The sequence below is a fragment of the Salvelinus sp. IW2-2015 genome, linkage group LG9 (assembly GCF_002910315.2).
Source record: "Salvelinus sp. IW2-2015 linkage group LG9, ASM291031v2, whole genome shotgun sequence".
Lineage (NCBI taxonomy): Eukaryota > Metazoa > Chordata > Actinopteri > Salmoniformes > Salmonidae > Salvelinus > Salvelinus sp. IW2-2015.
Genome location: NC_036849.1, coordinates 14,973,004 through 14,988,595, shown reverse-complemented (window position 1 = coordinate 14,988,595; position 15,592 = coordinate 14,973,004). Strand labels below are relative to the sequence as shown.

General features: G+C 46.3%; 1 protein-coding gene across 4 annotated transcripts in view; it reads right to left on the bottom strand.

The window, feature by feature from the left end:
- Window positions 1–363: 363 nt before the first annotated feature.
- LOC111968647 (protein jagged-2) overlaps window positions 364–15,592 on the bottom strand; it is a 31,693-nt gene continuing 16,464 nt past the window's right edge. The window contains exons 4-25 of one of the 4 annotated variants that reach the window (XM_023994404.1): window positions 13,803–14,057; window positions 13,604–13,664; window positions 11,595–11,725; window positions 10,847–10,966; window positions 10,561–10,674; window positions 10,355–10,468; window positions 9,156–9,269; window positions 8,712–8,758; window positions 8,408–8,581; window positions 8,135–8,285; window positions 7,748–7,912; window positions 7,457–7,570; window positions 7,113–7,340; window positions 6,845–6,961; window positions 6,729–6,756; window positions 5,860–5,945; window positions 5,376–5,489; window positions 4,863–4,978; window positions 4,528–4,785; window positions 4,167–4,298; window positions 2,877–3,036; window positions 364–2,759 (exon numbers count right to left, since the gene is read on the bottom strand). In XM_023994404.1, coding sequence (XP_023850172.1) covers window positions 2,254–2,759; window positions 2,877–3,036; window positions 4,167–4,298; window positions 4,528–4,785; window positions 4,863–4,978; window positions 5,376–5,489; window positions 5,860–5,945; window positions 6,729–6,756; window positions 6,845–6,961; window positions 7,113–7,340; window positions 7,457–7,570; window positions 7,748–7,912; window positions 8,135–8,285; window positions 8,408–8,581; window positions 8,712–8,758; window positions 9,156–9,269; window positions 10,355–10,468; window positions 10,561–10,674; window positions 10,847–10,966; window positions 11,595–11,725; window positions 13,604–13,664; window positions 13,803–14,057 — 3,305 coding nt within the window. In that variant the 3' untranslated portion in view covers window positions 364–2,253. The remainder of the gene's footprint in view (window positions 2,760–2,876; window positions 3,037–4,166; window positions 4,299–4,527; window positions 4,786–4,862; window positions 4,979–5,375; window positions 5,490–5,859; window positions 5,946–6,728; window positions 6,757–6,844; window positions 6,962–7,112; window positions 7,341–7,456; window positions 7,571–7,747; window positions 7,913–8,134; window positions 8,286–8,407; window positions 8,582–8,711; window positions 8,759–9,155; window positions 9,270–10,354; window positions 10,469–10,560; window positions 10,675–10,846; window positions 10,967–11,594; window positions 11,726–13,603; window positions 13,665–13,802; window positions 14,058–15,592) is intronic. The other 3 variants (XM_023994406.2, XM_023994403.2, XM_023994405.2) reach the window with 3 other exon arrangements.

The window sequence follows — 15,592 nt, the reverse complement described above, 5'->3', positions numbered from 1 at the left end:
ACAAATTTATGCAGAAATCCAGGTATTTCCAAAGGGTTTACATACTTGTTCTTGCCACTGTAAAACACAGGAAAATCTAGTTTTTGATTGCACTTGGCCTATAAGGGCAAATGTATGCATGCAAGGGACTTACCTTATTAGTGGTTCTGAATTGGTGTCTGTCTGTAGATAGACAACCAATCAGCTAGAGAAAGATTCATCTTATAGGAACAGCAGATTCAGCTCCATCTATAAAGTGTAAACACATCAAATCAAATTCAACATATTTGATTTGATTTCCAGAGCTACGGTTAATGGTAATGAGTGGGAAAACTGAAACGTAAGGTCAAATTCCAATGCTATAAAGAGGACAAAACAAAGATATTGGTATAAAATACTTTAATAAATAAATGGATTGTTCTAAGAACAAACACAAATTCCACTAACAAACCAAGATGCAACTGCTCTTTTGTACAAAATAATTACAATGTTCTGCACATTCAGCCCATGCTCTGGGGCTAGTGGGATTATGATGACTGGATAATGATTTGAATTTTCTTTATCATCAAAACATTTGAAAGACAGTTCTTGTCAGAGAATAACAATATTAAACTGTAAAGAACAACAAAAATCCTTTTCACTACCACCGCTGAGGTAATGCTCAATGGGTTATCTTCCTGTCTTAGTGCAGAAACAGGATATAAAACAAACACTGGACAACAACCACAACATCAACAACAACAATAAAACTTGTTCCCTTCATTAGACCAGTATTGAAAGCAGGAATCCAATGCACCACTGCAGGGCTTGGTAACTGAGTGCTGCTAAAAAGCAGCAGTGTAATCATCAGGCTCCATCCCAGACAACAATTAAACCATAGGATTGATCTGATAATGGCCTTGAATTGAATTGTAGTTACTCCTGATTCCGACCTAAATCACGTTGATGAAAGCCTGCTAGCACTGTTTCTGTATCAGATCAACCTAACCCCTCCATGCACTGGTACACCCCTGCAATATAATAGGACATTCTAATGTTCACATACAGTAGCATAGTGAATGGGACATGGTGAGCCAGCATTCATTCGGGAAACTCCCAACAGATAGCTCCTACTAAAGCAACAGACGAGGACAAGCCTAGAACTAGAACTAACAGCTCTGCTTACTCACAATTTTAAGTGTTGGAACAAAATAAAATCATAAAGCAAAACAAACAAGCACTTAGAATAATTTGTTTCTGTCAATGCTAATTTGTTTCTGTAAGTGGGACCCTTGATATTGTCCATATATCTGTATAAAACCAGCCCTGTGTCAACGGACACTAATAAAACGGAATGACATCATAAAAAACAAACAAAACAATCTTATTCTTTCGAATAACTATAATAAAAAGGGTCACTTAAGTTACTAAATTCAAATATACACAGCCATTTTTATATTTACATATATACATTGTTCAAAGAAATACCTTTATGGTGATATGAAGAGCTGTGAAAGGACATATTTTCCCTTTATATTAATTAAGTTCTGGATAAATGTTTTGAATGAGATGAAATAATAAAAGGCTGAAGGCACTTTCTACCAAGCAAATAATAAAGCATCTAGGCTTGCAGGAAGTGGTAGAGTAAAATGCATGTTAAAGGGATATACTGTACAGAAAATCTTTAGAAGCATTGACATGTCATGGAAAATATGTTTATGTTTATAAACTAATGCTGACGTCAGGTGTTATATACTGCTTATAGCTTTCAAAGGGTCTTATATATATATGTAACGTTTTACTTATACAAATGACATTATTATACCAAGAGAACAAAGAAAAGGCCCACAGTGCGGGTTAAGGCAGATATGGACTAAATGCACTAGTAGTAATGTAGTAGTACAACAACAGCTGCCATTCAATGGCTCTCCATAGTCCTCCAATGGCAGTGCTCACGCCAAAGTCACATAATACACAAACTGCTCAGTGACATGCTGTGAAAAGAAGAGCTCTCCTTTAAAGGGAGCGACAGTTTGTAAACAAAAAAAAGAAAAGAAAAAAAGGTGTCCTTTTTCCTATTTTCAACAGTGTGATTTAAACTGAAATTCAGGTCTCTTTTTGTTGCTGAAATGTTCATTTGCAATGCTTTTAGTAGATAAGAAGCCTCCATGTTGCAGACAAAGAATGTAAAATTAAATGTAAAACGTGTCTGAAATCTTCACTATTGGTGCTTGTGTTTTTCTATTAGATGGAGACATTGTCTTTAGTTTGAGAGGTCCCACCTCTAGGCTGTGCTCATACATAATGGTCTTTGACGTCTTCACTGACGTTGGCAGCGTTGAGGTTTTTACACCGGTTGTCTTTGGGGCTGTACGCTGTCCGGTGGGGGGGTTTGACAGGGGCACTACGCGTCGTACAGATCACTCCCCCTTTGTCCATCACTTTGTCCTGCACTCCTGCCAAGGAGCACTTTTGGGTGGAGAACTTGTCTAGCTCCATCCCTCCCCTCCTCAGCTCCTCCTCCTCACCGTCCTCCTCCTCGTCTCCCTCAGCCCCGTCACACGTTCGGTCTGGAGGGCTCATGAGTTTCTTACATTCGTGCTGAATGTCTTTGCCTCGGTTGTCTTTGTGCTGTGGCAGGCTGACCCTCAGTGGCTCCAGCTGGTTGTTGACGGTGCTGTCCTCTGCTGCAGACTCTCTCTCACGCTCTTTCTTCCTCTTACGGGTCCACCACACACATACCACGATACAGAAGATCCACAGCACACTGAACACCACGCACAGCACTGGCACCAGGTGGTCTAGAGACAGAAAGTCCATAAAATTATACTTTACTATCATGTATTGTAATGCTACCTAATCAAAGCACAGTATAAGAACATGCAGACAGTGAAACAAAGTCTAGTCCGGTCACTTACCCACAGACTGGGGCATGACCTGCGTCTCCACTTTGACCTCCACCACGGCCAGCATGACGGTGCTGTTGTGGCGTTTGGACAGGGCACCGACGATGGCACTGGCAGCCTCCTGGATCTGACCACGGTCTCCATTCTGCTCCTGACCATCCTGATCATACGACTGGAGGAGAGATGGTAAGTCAACACAGTAGAGCACCCCCCCACCCACACCCAGCGGGTCTAGTTAATTGCCTAATAAGTGGACCAGAGAGTCCACGGGGAGCAGAGGGAGATTAGCTGGATGCTGTGCACTTCAATTAGGAGGAACAATGGAGAACAAGCAGAGATGTGGCTCCCTGGTGATCCCTGGCTAGCTAGTCAGTCAGTAGCCAGTCAGTCAGCAATACTCCTCTTTCTGGGTAAGCAGAAGCTCATTCATTCACACACACACACCACTTTCTGAAATTTAACAGCCTATGGGCTTCAGAATGGACTACAGGCCTCTTACTGAGAACTCACATAGAGCCCGCTGGATGGGACTACTCTGCCAAACCCAGATCCACAACACATATTAGGTTGAAATGATGTGACTTCGTGTTGAGTTCACTTTGAGATCAAGACTATTTCATAATGGTCTAAGAAAGCACAACTAACATTTGACTGTAAGCCTGATAGGGTCTAAGGAGTTTCATTATTGAACTCAGTACAAAGCTACCAGGACGTCAGACGCACCACTCCTTTTCCTGTACGTCCCCAAACATGACTACATCACAAGAAAAGGCCTAATCCCCTCCATTAAGGGCTTAGTGCCCTGTAGCGTCTGATTTCCCCTGTGTCTGACTGGAGAGCAGAGCCTGGGTGGCCACGCCAGTCCCAGAGAAAGGGAGAAAGTGAGGGAGAGAGAGAGGGAGAAAGAGCGAGAGAGAGGTATTTCATATACACGGTCTATGAGAAGCGAGGGAGGAGCGACTGCACAGTAACAGTAAGGTGGACCAAAGTAAAGCTAAATGGCATCCAGATGTTCAGGCAAAGGACGATGCGCTTCAAAAGTCCCCACTTTTACAAGTCTACCCTGGATCCCATTTACAATGACCAATTAAGTGTGTGATTTAATAAAGTGAAAGAAAGAACCTAAAGGGGTGTGGTCCTCGGGGATAACTGAAAAAGAGATGGGAGAGAGACTATTCTTGCAGGCGACCGTGGGAGGTGAGGAGGAGGTAAGAGGGGATCATTGGCAGATGGCAACAGCTCAGAGTCTGAAGGTGGGGGGCTGAGGTGGGATAGGGGTGGTGGGGGATGTCAGGCACTCACCATGGCAACCTCCACGGCGTCACTGTTGGAGTAGGACAGGTCACAGAGAATGAGGAGCGTGCAATCTTTAGCCAGGGTCTGGGCGATGGGAAGGTACCTCAGCTCCGAGCAGATGTTCTCCACAGTGGTGCCCTTTGATTAGCAAACACACACAGAATAATAAGAGATAACCATTAGCATTTTCAGCTGAAGTGACTGCCAGCTCCTAGCTAATTCCATTCACTTGAATTCTCAGGTAAAGGTTCGGGAAGGTGTTGTCGGAGATTCAAGTCTAGTAAAAAATATCTGCAACTGAGATCTTGTCTTTTTTAAATGAAATCTCTCATCAAATGTCAGTCAGGTGATGATGACGTTTACCCACCTGTGGAACTTTGTCTCTGTTAAAGATGAGTGTGATGCGGGCACAGCTGTTGTCCAGGTAACCACTGTTGGGTTCACACTGGGTGTGGAGGGACGGAGGGGGGTCGGGGGTGGAACACACGCCCCACTGGTGGCAGGGCTTGGCGAAGCAGGTGAGGAATTGGTGTTCCACACATTCCTGTCCTCTAGGACACGGGGCACTAGTGTCTGGACCGGCACCACCTCTCTGCAGCAGGCAGGGCCGTCGGCCACACCGTACCTGTACACACAAACAGAGTTCATGGAGGCAGCTCACACACACACACCGTCACTATGTGTAATAAAAGCAAGTCTCACCTTAGAACAGCGCACAATGCCGTTGACACACTGGCAGGTATTACACTCCTCCTCCCATCGACTGCCGTGAGGGAACTGCAGGCCGGAGTAACGACAGGCCTTCCCGATCCCTATGACTGCAGAGAGGAGAGAGAGGAGCAGGTTTAGGACTAAGGCAATATCAGGCTCAGTCCTTAGAAACTCTTCCTACCACGCATGAGGTCAAAGGAAGAAAGTTCCCCCACTACATGGATACAGTAATAAAGGTGTTCTCTCTACACTCCTAGAAAAAAGGGATCCAAAAGGGTTCATCGGCTATCCCCATAGGAGAACCCTTTTTGGTTCCAGGTAAAACCCTTTTTGGTTCCAGGTAGAACCCTCTGTGGAAAGCGTTCTACATGGAACACAAAAGAGTTCTACCTGGAACCAAAAAGGGTTCTTCAAAGGGTTCTCCTACGGGGACAGCCGAAGAACCCTTTTCAGTTCAAGACAGCACATTTTTTTCCTAAGAGTGTATAGCTGCAGTGTACTCACACTCTTGGCAGTGAGGCCCAGTCCGGCCCAAGGGACACACACAGAGGAAGCTGTTGATCTCATCCACACAGGTAGAACCATAGGCACAGGGCGATGACTGGCACTCATCTATGTCTGATGGGGAAACAAGAGGACATTACTATACACATATCTCTAGTCTACTGCAAGGCACCTAGCTAGAATATCATCACAACAGGGGATAGGCTTATTGGTTCTCATGTCTGGCATCCCCACGTGAAAAATAGACCTTCTCTGAAAAGGGGGAAAGGAAAGAGGATTGTCCCTGAGAATGTAAGACTGAACTGACCTGTTTGCAGAATACAGCTGACCTCTCCTCACAAGAGAGGTCGGAGGTTAAGACAGGCTTCCTAAAGGCTTCCTAATCTGTCCCTCACAAACAATCAGCTCAAACTCCCCCCGTCCCCTTTCACCCCTGACCCCTCCAATCTGACCCCCCACACCCCTCTGGTTCCCAGGGACTCACTGATCCGGCAGTCTGGTCCGGCAAATCCCGGGGCACACTCACAGCGGAACCAGTTCACGCCATCCACACAGACACCACCGTTATAGCTGCAGGGAGGAAACAGAGCCACACATCAATACGTCAGCCTATCCCATAGGAAACCCTGGCACAGGTGCAGCAGCATACACAAGCCTGAAGGCTCAGACTACAAAGAGAATACATTCACATTCTCAGGTCTAGATCCCAGCAGCAGAATCCCAAGGCAAGGGACTAGAGACTGTGGTCTCTAAAGCTGATCCCCTATCAATGTTCAGACTTCATATGTAAATCCCAAACTGACCCCATACCGTGCTCGCCCTATACCCCCTGCTACCCAGCCCCCCTCTCCTGCCTACACTGCCCCATGCTCAGGGGTCAGCGGTGAAGAATAGGGAGAGGGGCGTCTCTTTCCACCCCACTGCCCCCCTGTGCTAATCCCCCTGTCAGTCATTGTGGTGGCGGGAGCCTTTGTCCACTCAGCCCCTCTGATCCACGGGACCATGGAATACCCAGCTGTCAGGCCCTGCAGTGTTCTGTAGAGGAGTCAGGGATACACACACTTCCCCTTTCACACACACACCTTCACAGAACAAACTTTAATGGGAAATCTCTGAGCATTAAATTAGATTTGTGAGATGAGCGGTGTGTGGGAGTCATGTGTTCCTGTTTTAAAACCAGAACACTGAGGGAATATGATCTTATATGGGTGTGTGTGCTACTGGACAGGGAATGGGATAAGAAGGCTGGGTCTCATAAACAGCTCTCATCACTTGTAATAGAACCAGTACAGGAGCCAAGAGGTTTAAAAGACTTTTACAAGTATTTCAGTTCATTTAATAAATTCAATTTACCAAGGTTGAGGATTGCAGTCATTTGCATCTGTGAAAAAAGGGGATAACACAGAATTAAAATCAGTGTGTTAGTTTATGATTATAACCTGGATATAGTTCAGTATATGGTGCCTTACTGTGAGCACATGTGGGCCCCTCCCAGCCATCCTTGCAGATGCAGGTGTAGGCATCACCCCCTCCGACACAGGTCCCTCCATTCTCACACGGGTTAGAGTCACACGTGCTGTTCTTGGCTGACAAGAGAAATAAAGTATGATGAGTTTAGAACCTATATTTCACAAAATGTATAAGCAATAGGACTCCTATGGAGCATATGGACCAGAGCAGTCTATTGGACTTTTCCTTGAACGACATAGGCAGAACGGTGCAATAATGGTTTCTCACCTGTGTTACAGGTGCTGCCCCCCCACCCTGAGAGACAGGTACAGCGGAAGGTGTCCCCGTGGTCGAAGCACGTCCCCCCATTACTGCAGGTACTGGAGTCACACTGGCTCTCACGTGAGTGGCAGGTCTTGCCCTTCCAGCTGTCCTGGCACTGACAGTAGAAGTGGTTGAGCAGGTCCACACAGCGACCTCCGTTCTTACAGGGGCTCCTACTGCACTCATTCACATCTGGAACACCACCACCAGGGATCAGTTAGAGAAACACACACCATGGAGAGGTACATTAAAACCACCCAGGGACACACACACACACGTACACAAAACACACACACACTCAAACTTACCCATGTCACACAGCGTGCCCTCCCAGCCGTCAGGGCAAAAGCACTTGAAAGAGCTGATCCCATCAATGCAGGTTCCTCCATTCTTACAGGGAGGCGGCACACAGTCGTTTATGTCTGTGAGGGAGGAGAGACATATGAAAGAGAATGTGGAGGATGAGGAAGACGATGATGATACTCATACAGTAAGTCAGTGGTGTGTAACAGTAAGGACCAGGATGTTCAGTCTTATGGTATGATGATGGTGATGATTATGACAATGAAGTGTGATGATGATGGTGTGTGTCTGCTCACTCTCGTGACAGTATGTTCCAGTGAAGCCCGGTTCACAGGAGCAGGTGAAGTTCCCAGCAGGCTTGCTGATGCAGCGTCCGTGTGGGCCGCACACATTGGACGAGATGTGCCACACCCCTTCCTTTGTGCCATTGGTGGCCACGGCGACAGTACAACTGTCAATCACTGGGATCAAAACAGAAGGAACGACAAGAGACTGTTGGTGAGATAGGCCTGAGAGGATTGGGTTGAAATGAGTGTTGGTCTAGAGGTTGACCGGAGGACTAAGCAGCTTAAGAGCAGGTTTCAGTTTAGGCTAGACAAGAGAACTGCCTGGTGAGCACTTTTACAAGGGGTTGAGTTATTGGAGTTGAGATGACAACAATAGGTTTATAGATTGGTTTGTACCTTCACAGGGATTTGTCTTACAGTGATCCTTGAGCTCAGAGCAGGTCTTGCCCTCATAGTCGTCAGGACAGGCACAGTAGAAGTCATCCATCAAACTGTGACACTGGGCCTTGTTCTGGCATGGGTTAGGGCTGCACGGGTTGCTCTGCAGCTATGGATGGACCGACGGAAGAAAGGGTGGATGAATGGATAGACAGATGTATAAATAGATAATGGTTGTGTATAAAAGAGAAGATCAGACTTGTCGAAGGTCTGGGACGGACTATAGCTCACCTCACAGGTGGTGCCAGTGTACCCATGTGGGCACTCACACATGAAGCTGTCCAGCAGGGTGTGACACCTGCCCCCGTTCCTACATGGGCCGCTGGCACAGCTGTTCCTCTGGATGTCACAATGCCGGCCCACAAACCCCGGTGAGCAGGCACACACGTAGCCTCTTTGCCCCTCCTGTATGAAGCGTAAGAAAAACCCATGTCACTCAGTGGCTTTCATACTCATGATGTTAACTATAGATATACTATGAATGGAGGGCATCAAACATGGTGGCCAGATTGGCTTATTAAATACAGTTTCCTACCTTGCAAGTCGCTCCATTCTGACACTGTCCATGGCAGCTGTTGACATCTGCAGAGGTGAAAAGAGAGAACTTACAAATACAGTACAACAGATAGGACAGGGGAACATGCAGGGGTAGCATGCATGTGACACACAAACAAAACATAGAACGTGCAACTTGGTTAATGCTTCAAAGAAACTATCAAGATGCAGGAAGACATGATGCTGTTGGTTAAAGTGCATGCAGTGAAAGCCAGTGAGGTTGACAAAAACCTTCAAAGATATCTACAGGATGTGCTTCTCATAGCCATGTAAAAACACGATCCATGGATCTAGATAAGCATTGTAGGCCATAATAAAGCAGAAAGCCTGAGATAGGAACAGGACAGTAGGCCAGTGGCCCAAGTAGGTGACAGAGCTAGCTGCAGGCAAAGGGGACAGAGGCACATGATTGATTGATACTGACTGATGTCACAGTTCTGGCCGGCCCATCCTCGAAAGCAGGCACAGTGATATCCACCAATCAAGTTTTTGCAAGAGTAAGCATTGAGGCAAGGCTTCCCCATACACTCATTAACGTCTGCGGAGTGAAGAGAGAGAGATGAGAGAGAGAGAGATGAGAGAGAGACAGAGACAGAGACAGAGACAGAGAGAGAGAGAGAGAGAGAGAGAGAGAGAGAAAGGAAAGAGATAGACCTAAGAGCCAGCATCCAAGCCCCACCACCCAGCAGATCTCTATAGTGCAAGGCTGCCTTTAGAAAACTTTCTCAACTCGGTTACATTTGATTGCATTTTTTGCCATCCATTTTGCTGGCTCTGCCTCCTTCCCTGACCATTTATTTTAGTTCCCTACACTATTTCTGAATGGACCTATTCTCTGACATCCAGAGCTCTCCCAGTGGTCAGTTCACAAGGCAATGGTCACTAACACCCTCTCCCTGGACTGACCAGAACACAACTGCTTTCCCACTGAAGTGAGGAGCACCTGTTGGGCTGCGGACACCTGACACCCCTCTCTCAGGTACCACTCGCTCGCTGAAAGGGGAACCGCCTGCGCGCTGAAAATAATGGAGCGCGTAACACAAGACCCGGGGCTTGTGTTCCTCCCTCAGCGTGTTTACAGGCTATAAAGCGTTTCCTCTCCACGTAGCTAAACAGTGGCGGGGTGAGGCTCTGCTCTTGGTGGAGACTAGAGTACATACCTCTTTTACCCCAGTCTGTAGCCAAAGATAACCCCCTGTCAGGCTATATCAGTCCCCAAGGCTAGCTGTTGCCAGGCTATGTGTTATTTATAGCTTTACTCAAGTCACCTGGCTCGGGTTACACATAATGTCCAGCTTTCTACATGGACATGCATACACCGATTTCAAATGAGTATCCACGCCATAGTACTAGTACAGGCCCAACAGGGTGAGAGACACAAACAACCAGATACTAGACGAGCACATATTCCTGGCATACGATGGAACAAGGCATTATCAATAACATTTCAAGTCAAGATTCAAAAACACATCACAACATATCACAATCACTTCAAATCAAACACGTAATTGAATTTAGCATGCAAACGGTCTCAAATGATGCTCCCCAGGACATAATCTTCTCCACATTTGGACATGCTTTGCTCCAGTCCTCCCCCCCATCACCTCTCCATTTCAGGCTTACCTATCTGGCAGGTCTTCCCAGCCCACCGTGGGAGGCAGAGGCACTCAAATCCGTTCTCCATGTCGATGCAGGTCCCACCCTGAGCACAAGGGTTGGATGCACACTCGTCCGTGTCTGGAACACACACACAATGATGTTAACGCTCAGCTTTGTAAAAACATGGGGGCGCACACACTTTGGGAGGGGCAAGATCGTGACTCACTCACCTTTAGCGCAGGTGGGCCCTGCCCAGCCTGCAGGACAGTGACACTCAAACCCAGACGGTACCTCGTGGCAGGTGCCCCCGTTGGCACAGGGGTTAGACACACAGGCGTGTTCCGCTGGAGATAAGTGGACAGACAGGTGAAGAGAGATGTGTCAAAGTGACAGATGACATGGATAGCACAAATATAACAAAATATACAAGCAAACTATCAACCCTAGGACATTGGCACTGACATAATTGAATTTGTGATCTTTGACCAGTTGTTTGAGGAGTAATGACTGACTCACCTATCTCACAGTTTTTGCCTGAGTAGCCGTCAGGACAGGCACAGTTGTACTCATCTGGCTCCGTGTTCATACACGTTCCTCCGTTCTTACACGGCTTGTTCGTCCCACAGTAGTTCAGATCTGGAGAGAATCATACAGGAAGGATTACATTTACACTTTAATGGTCTCATAGGAATACTTCCAAAGGGTTAAGAAGGTAAACGATATGTTTCAGATTGAATACATTGTTATAACAAGACTTCATAGGGTCGGACATGAAGAAATACAGATGCCATATCTTAATTTGTTCATCCTGTTGTTGCAGGAATGTGTTGTTTATTCAAGGTTTTAAAGGGCTTCTAAAGTTTGTAATTTCCACTTTAAAATGTCAGACTTGATTTGCGCTAATGAAAAACGTATCAAACCCTACAAAAAATGTCCACTAATTATAATCAATAAAACAATGAACATTTCCTGTTGCTGCGGGATTATTTTCCTGCTGTAGCAAACTGGCTCAAATTAGGATCCTACCTCTGTACTGTTACACATTGCTATATGTAGTCTCTCCATCCTCCTCTCCATCTTGTAACTCTGTAAGTGATATCCTGTTTCTAGCAGTCAACCTAAACTGACCTCTGTTGACCACCTGCTGCTGAGGGGCTCTCAGAGGTGACCTTGTGCTCTGTGACACTACAGTGAGGTCAGGGGTCACTGTAGAGGATGTGTTAAAAGTACAATGGGACAGGTCTGGTCTGCTCTGACTTCTCACCTTTTTCACACAGCAGGCCTCCCCAGTTCTTCTCACAGGTGCACTGCCAGGGCTTGACACAGGTCCCGTGGACACAGCCTGGGTATGGCAGGCAGTTGTCACAGAATGGACCCTGCCACCCGTACGTACACCTGCAAGACAGATTAGAGACACCATTAGACATTAGGAACGGACGACCGATTGTCTGGTCTTAATATGATGTGCATATTTTGTGCAAAACATGGAAGGAGTCAAAGACGCACGGATGTCATCAGGACAGGCACTGTGACACTGGGCCTTGCTACATCTCGAGAAATACATCATTCATCAGTCTCATTAATAGATGGTTCATAATTGAACCAAGACTCATAGGACAAGGCCTTCTGCAATACATCAACCACATGACAAACCTAGGAGTACGTGTTCATGTAAATCTCAAGGTAATCTCCATCAGGAGCCAGACATTGTGTCTTCATCAAGGTGACCAGTGACACCCCTTCCCTTCTGAGGCTCCTAATCTTAGACAGAGGGCCAGGGACGGGGACGGAGCCTCCTGAGGCAGACAGCGTTGCAAGCTAGCGGAGGCGGACGGTGAAGGGTTAGCTAATCTGTTGGTTTATGGCAGCACTCTGTTATTCCAAGGCCAGCGGTAACCTTGCCCCACCTGTCCTGTCACTTCTCTCCATGGGCTATTTTAAGACCACTCTCCTGCAAATGGACACCAACCAAACCCTACACTACTAGTTGAAATGCTGTACTGGAGGGAGTGAATGTACTGCTGGGTGCTGTGTGCTAACATGTTCTGTAGTATACGGCACTGCAGTCACACAAGACGTGGTGCAGTACTACTTTGTGTTGTAGTCTACTACTGTACATGTGTAAAAGTACTGAAGTGTGCAGTGGTGTGCTACTGTATGTTAGTGTGCTGAGGTTAAGTGTATACAGTAGCTACATAACAGGGGTGGGTAATCATTTCGGCTCGAGGGCCATATTGGGATTTCAAAATTCAGTGGAGGGCAGCACATCATTTTTCTGGACCGATTTGTTCGTCAAAAGCAATTTGCGGGACAGAAAAAGGGCAATTATTGAAAACGTATAGGACCATTATCATTTCTCCATAGTTTTAGACGTTCAAGAGTGGCCTGGAGTTTTTTTCTCTCCCAAAATAAGCAGCAGTAGCAGTAGCAGCATTGAGAGGCCATGGTCACAGTGGGAGCAGGGAGAGACCATGGTGGCCACAAGGCTAGGGTGGCATTACCATTACCAAACAACCACCTTACCACAGCCCCATCAATGAAGGGCTCTTAGCTCAGCCACAGTTCAAATCTTTGTTCCACTCCTCCTGCCATTTTCAATGAGAAATGCTTTCTTTTATGAGAACTAAATCAAACCGGTCTCTTACTCACAGCTATCCCTACTGAACAGATCTATAGGTGTGGTACAGTACTCACATCAGAGAGATACACAAGAAGGTGGTCATACAAGAGGATTTGAAATGGAATACTTGGTTGGTTGGTTCAGCCGTGTAGACTAACATGTACGTGACTAAGGCTGCTGGATTGAGTCCACACTCCCATGTGGGGTGTGCCAGCCAAAACAGGCCCAGGATAGGAAGAGGCGAATGGGGCTGCAGAGTAGAAATGGGCAGAGGGGCCCTGACACACCGCTGGAGGAGGGGAGGAAACGCTGTGTGAAAAACAGGCTACAGCTACAGGCCAGGTCTGGGACAGGAAAAAGAACAATGGCTCCTGAATCAGACTGGTGGGGGGTGGGGCTAATACACTGTACGTTCCATAGAGAGGGGGGACAGGGAGGGGGGAATGTGGGGGTCGAGCTCTGGTATGCGATCAACCCCCCGTGTCATCATTACCATCCTCATTGAACACAAAAAGAGCTACTGCCCATTAACCAGCCAATACACCCAGACACAATTCTCAGTCAAAGGGATTTCAATTGAAAAGGGAGTAATATTTCAGTATCTTATTAACATAGACACGATGGTACAAAGAATGAAGTTAACCCAGACTCACGTGCATTCTCCTGGGGCATTGCAGAATCCTTGCAGCAGGTTACAGCCCTGCTTGCAGATAGCTGTGAAACAAAGACAAAACGATTCACCCATTAATTTCTAGTATCATCAGAGCGATATCTAAACATTAGTTTCAATGTGTGTATTTTGACTCAGAAGTGTCTTGTACATGGATTGTGTCAGCCTGCTCCCCTACTCACCAGCTGTACAGTAAGGTCCCATCCAGCCCTCCAAACAGCCTCTGTTCCCAAACTGGTCACACACGTAGTGGCCATAGTCATCATTGCGTGGCCGGCACTGCTTGTTGCACTTGTTGCCATAGTAGTTCTCATCACAGCGCACGCGGATGTTATACTCAAAGTTGGCTGTAGGACCGTTGTGTTGGATAGTCTGCTTGTCATCTCCAGGGTTGATCATTCCTTTACAGACACTCCGCTCAATTAACAGATCCTCACCTGCATCAACAAACAAAAACCAAGACATTTCTTCATCATTATATAATGGACACTTGACAACATGCATACAACTAAATAGTCAAAGAGGTAGTTCAGGCTAGCTAGCCACTTATTCAATGTTAGAACCAGTATGCCTCAGTACAAGTTCTAGTAGTGTCTAGAAGCAGGAGAAAGTCATCTGAGAGAACACTGGTGTTTATTTGCTGCTGGAGATCAGAGAGGGCAACCCAAAGTCAAACACCACTCTGTTTCCAAGAGCATGAAAGAAAAAATAAGGAAAATAAACCAAACACAAATACAGGGTGTAGGGCCAGGGCTGCAGGAGTTTGATAACCAAATCCTATTTCAGTTTTCCTGATTTGTGAAATGCTTTTTGTGGCACTCCCTCCCTCTCTCCCCTTTCTCAGGAAATCCAGCTCTGACTCCTCCGGAGCCAGGGCGGAAATAATAAGAGACGGGAACAGACGAGGAAGAGCGACATAGGAAAGGGCCTTTAGCTTTTTCTCAAGGAACAGAAACACCATGACCCAACTGGCTTGGCTGCTGCAGCCACATACACAGCCCAGGACTGAGCACTGAGGGGCCAAACAACAGGCCCTCTCCCCTAGTTGGATGGTGGCCTGTTATTGGACAGGTAGCCAGGAGGAAATCTAGGCCTTTTCATTAGAAGGTTTCTGTATAACCTACCTTCAGTTGTCCAGGTATTACTATTTTATTATTTCTTAAAATGTCTATCCTGTTTACTGTACAGTCCAGTTTACTTCCAACTGTTACCCATTATAAAGGAGTTAAAAAACACAGAAAATGTTTTTACTTGCTGTCCTGATTTTCTCAATTTAACTGGGAGTTAATTTAAACTCAAGCACTCACTCTGCACATTTCCAGCAATTAGATATAAAAATACAGACCAATCATTGTCTCTCTCAGTGCTGAAGGAGACACTCAGAGAGAGGCTGCTGTTACTAGGCAGAGCAGGCGGAGGGGTGTGTGTGTGGTGACTAAGACACGGGCTTACACAAACAATGAGGAGGCTTCAACACCGAGCAGTTGACTAAGTCAAGAGCGACATAATTTTCTGTGCTTTCAAACAGCCACATCATTTAGTCGCGCGTGACTAGTGGCATTGTTGTCATAAGCCAATGTCGGTTGTCAGGCTGTTTTCAGCATGCTAAACTTGGATATGGACACAACATTAGTAGTCAAGTAACATTAGATCACTCATTAACTGATTTAAAAAATACTCCACAAGACAACATTTTCTAAACTTAATTTACCGGTACTCCTGATAGCAGCTCGGTGATCTCACAATTTCCTCTAAACCCTTCATATTCCTTTGATTTCTCCATCCCCTCTATCGTTCTCTGATTATAATGTTAAACTGTGTGTTACGAAACACTAACACTAATAACCATGCTACCACCTAAGAGAGACTATTTTTCTGAGCCCTATCCAACCCCATGTCCCCCACTGCCCTATCCAACCCCCTGCCCCCACTGCCCTATCCAACCCCATGTCCCCCACTGCCCTATCCAACC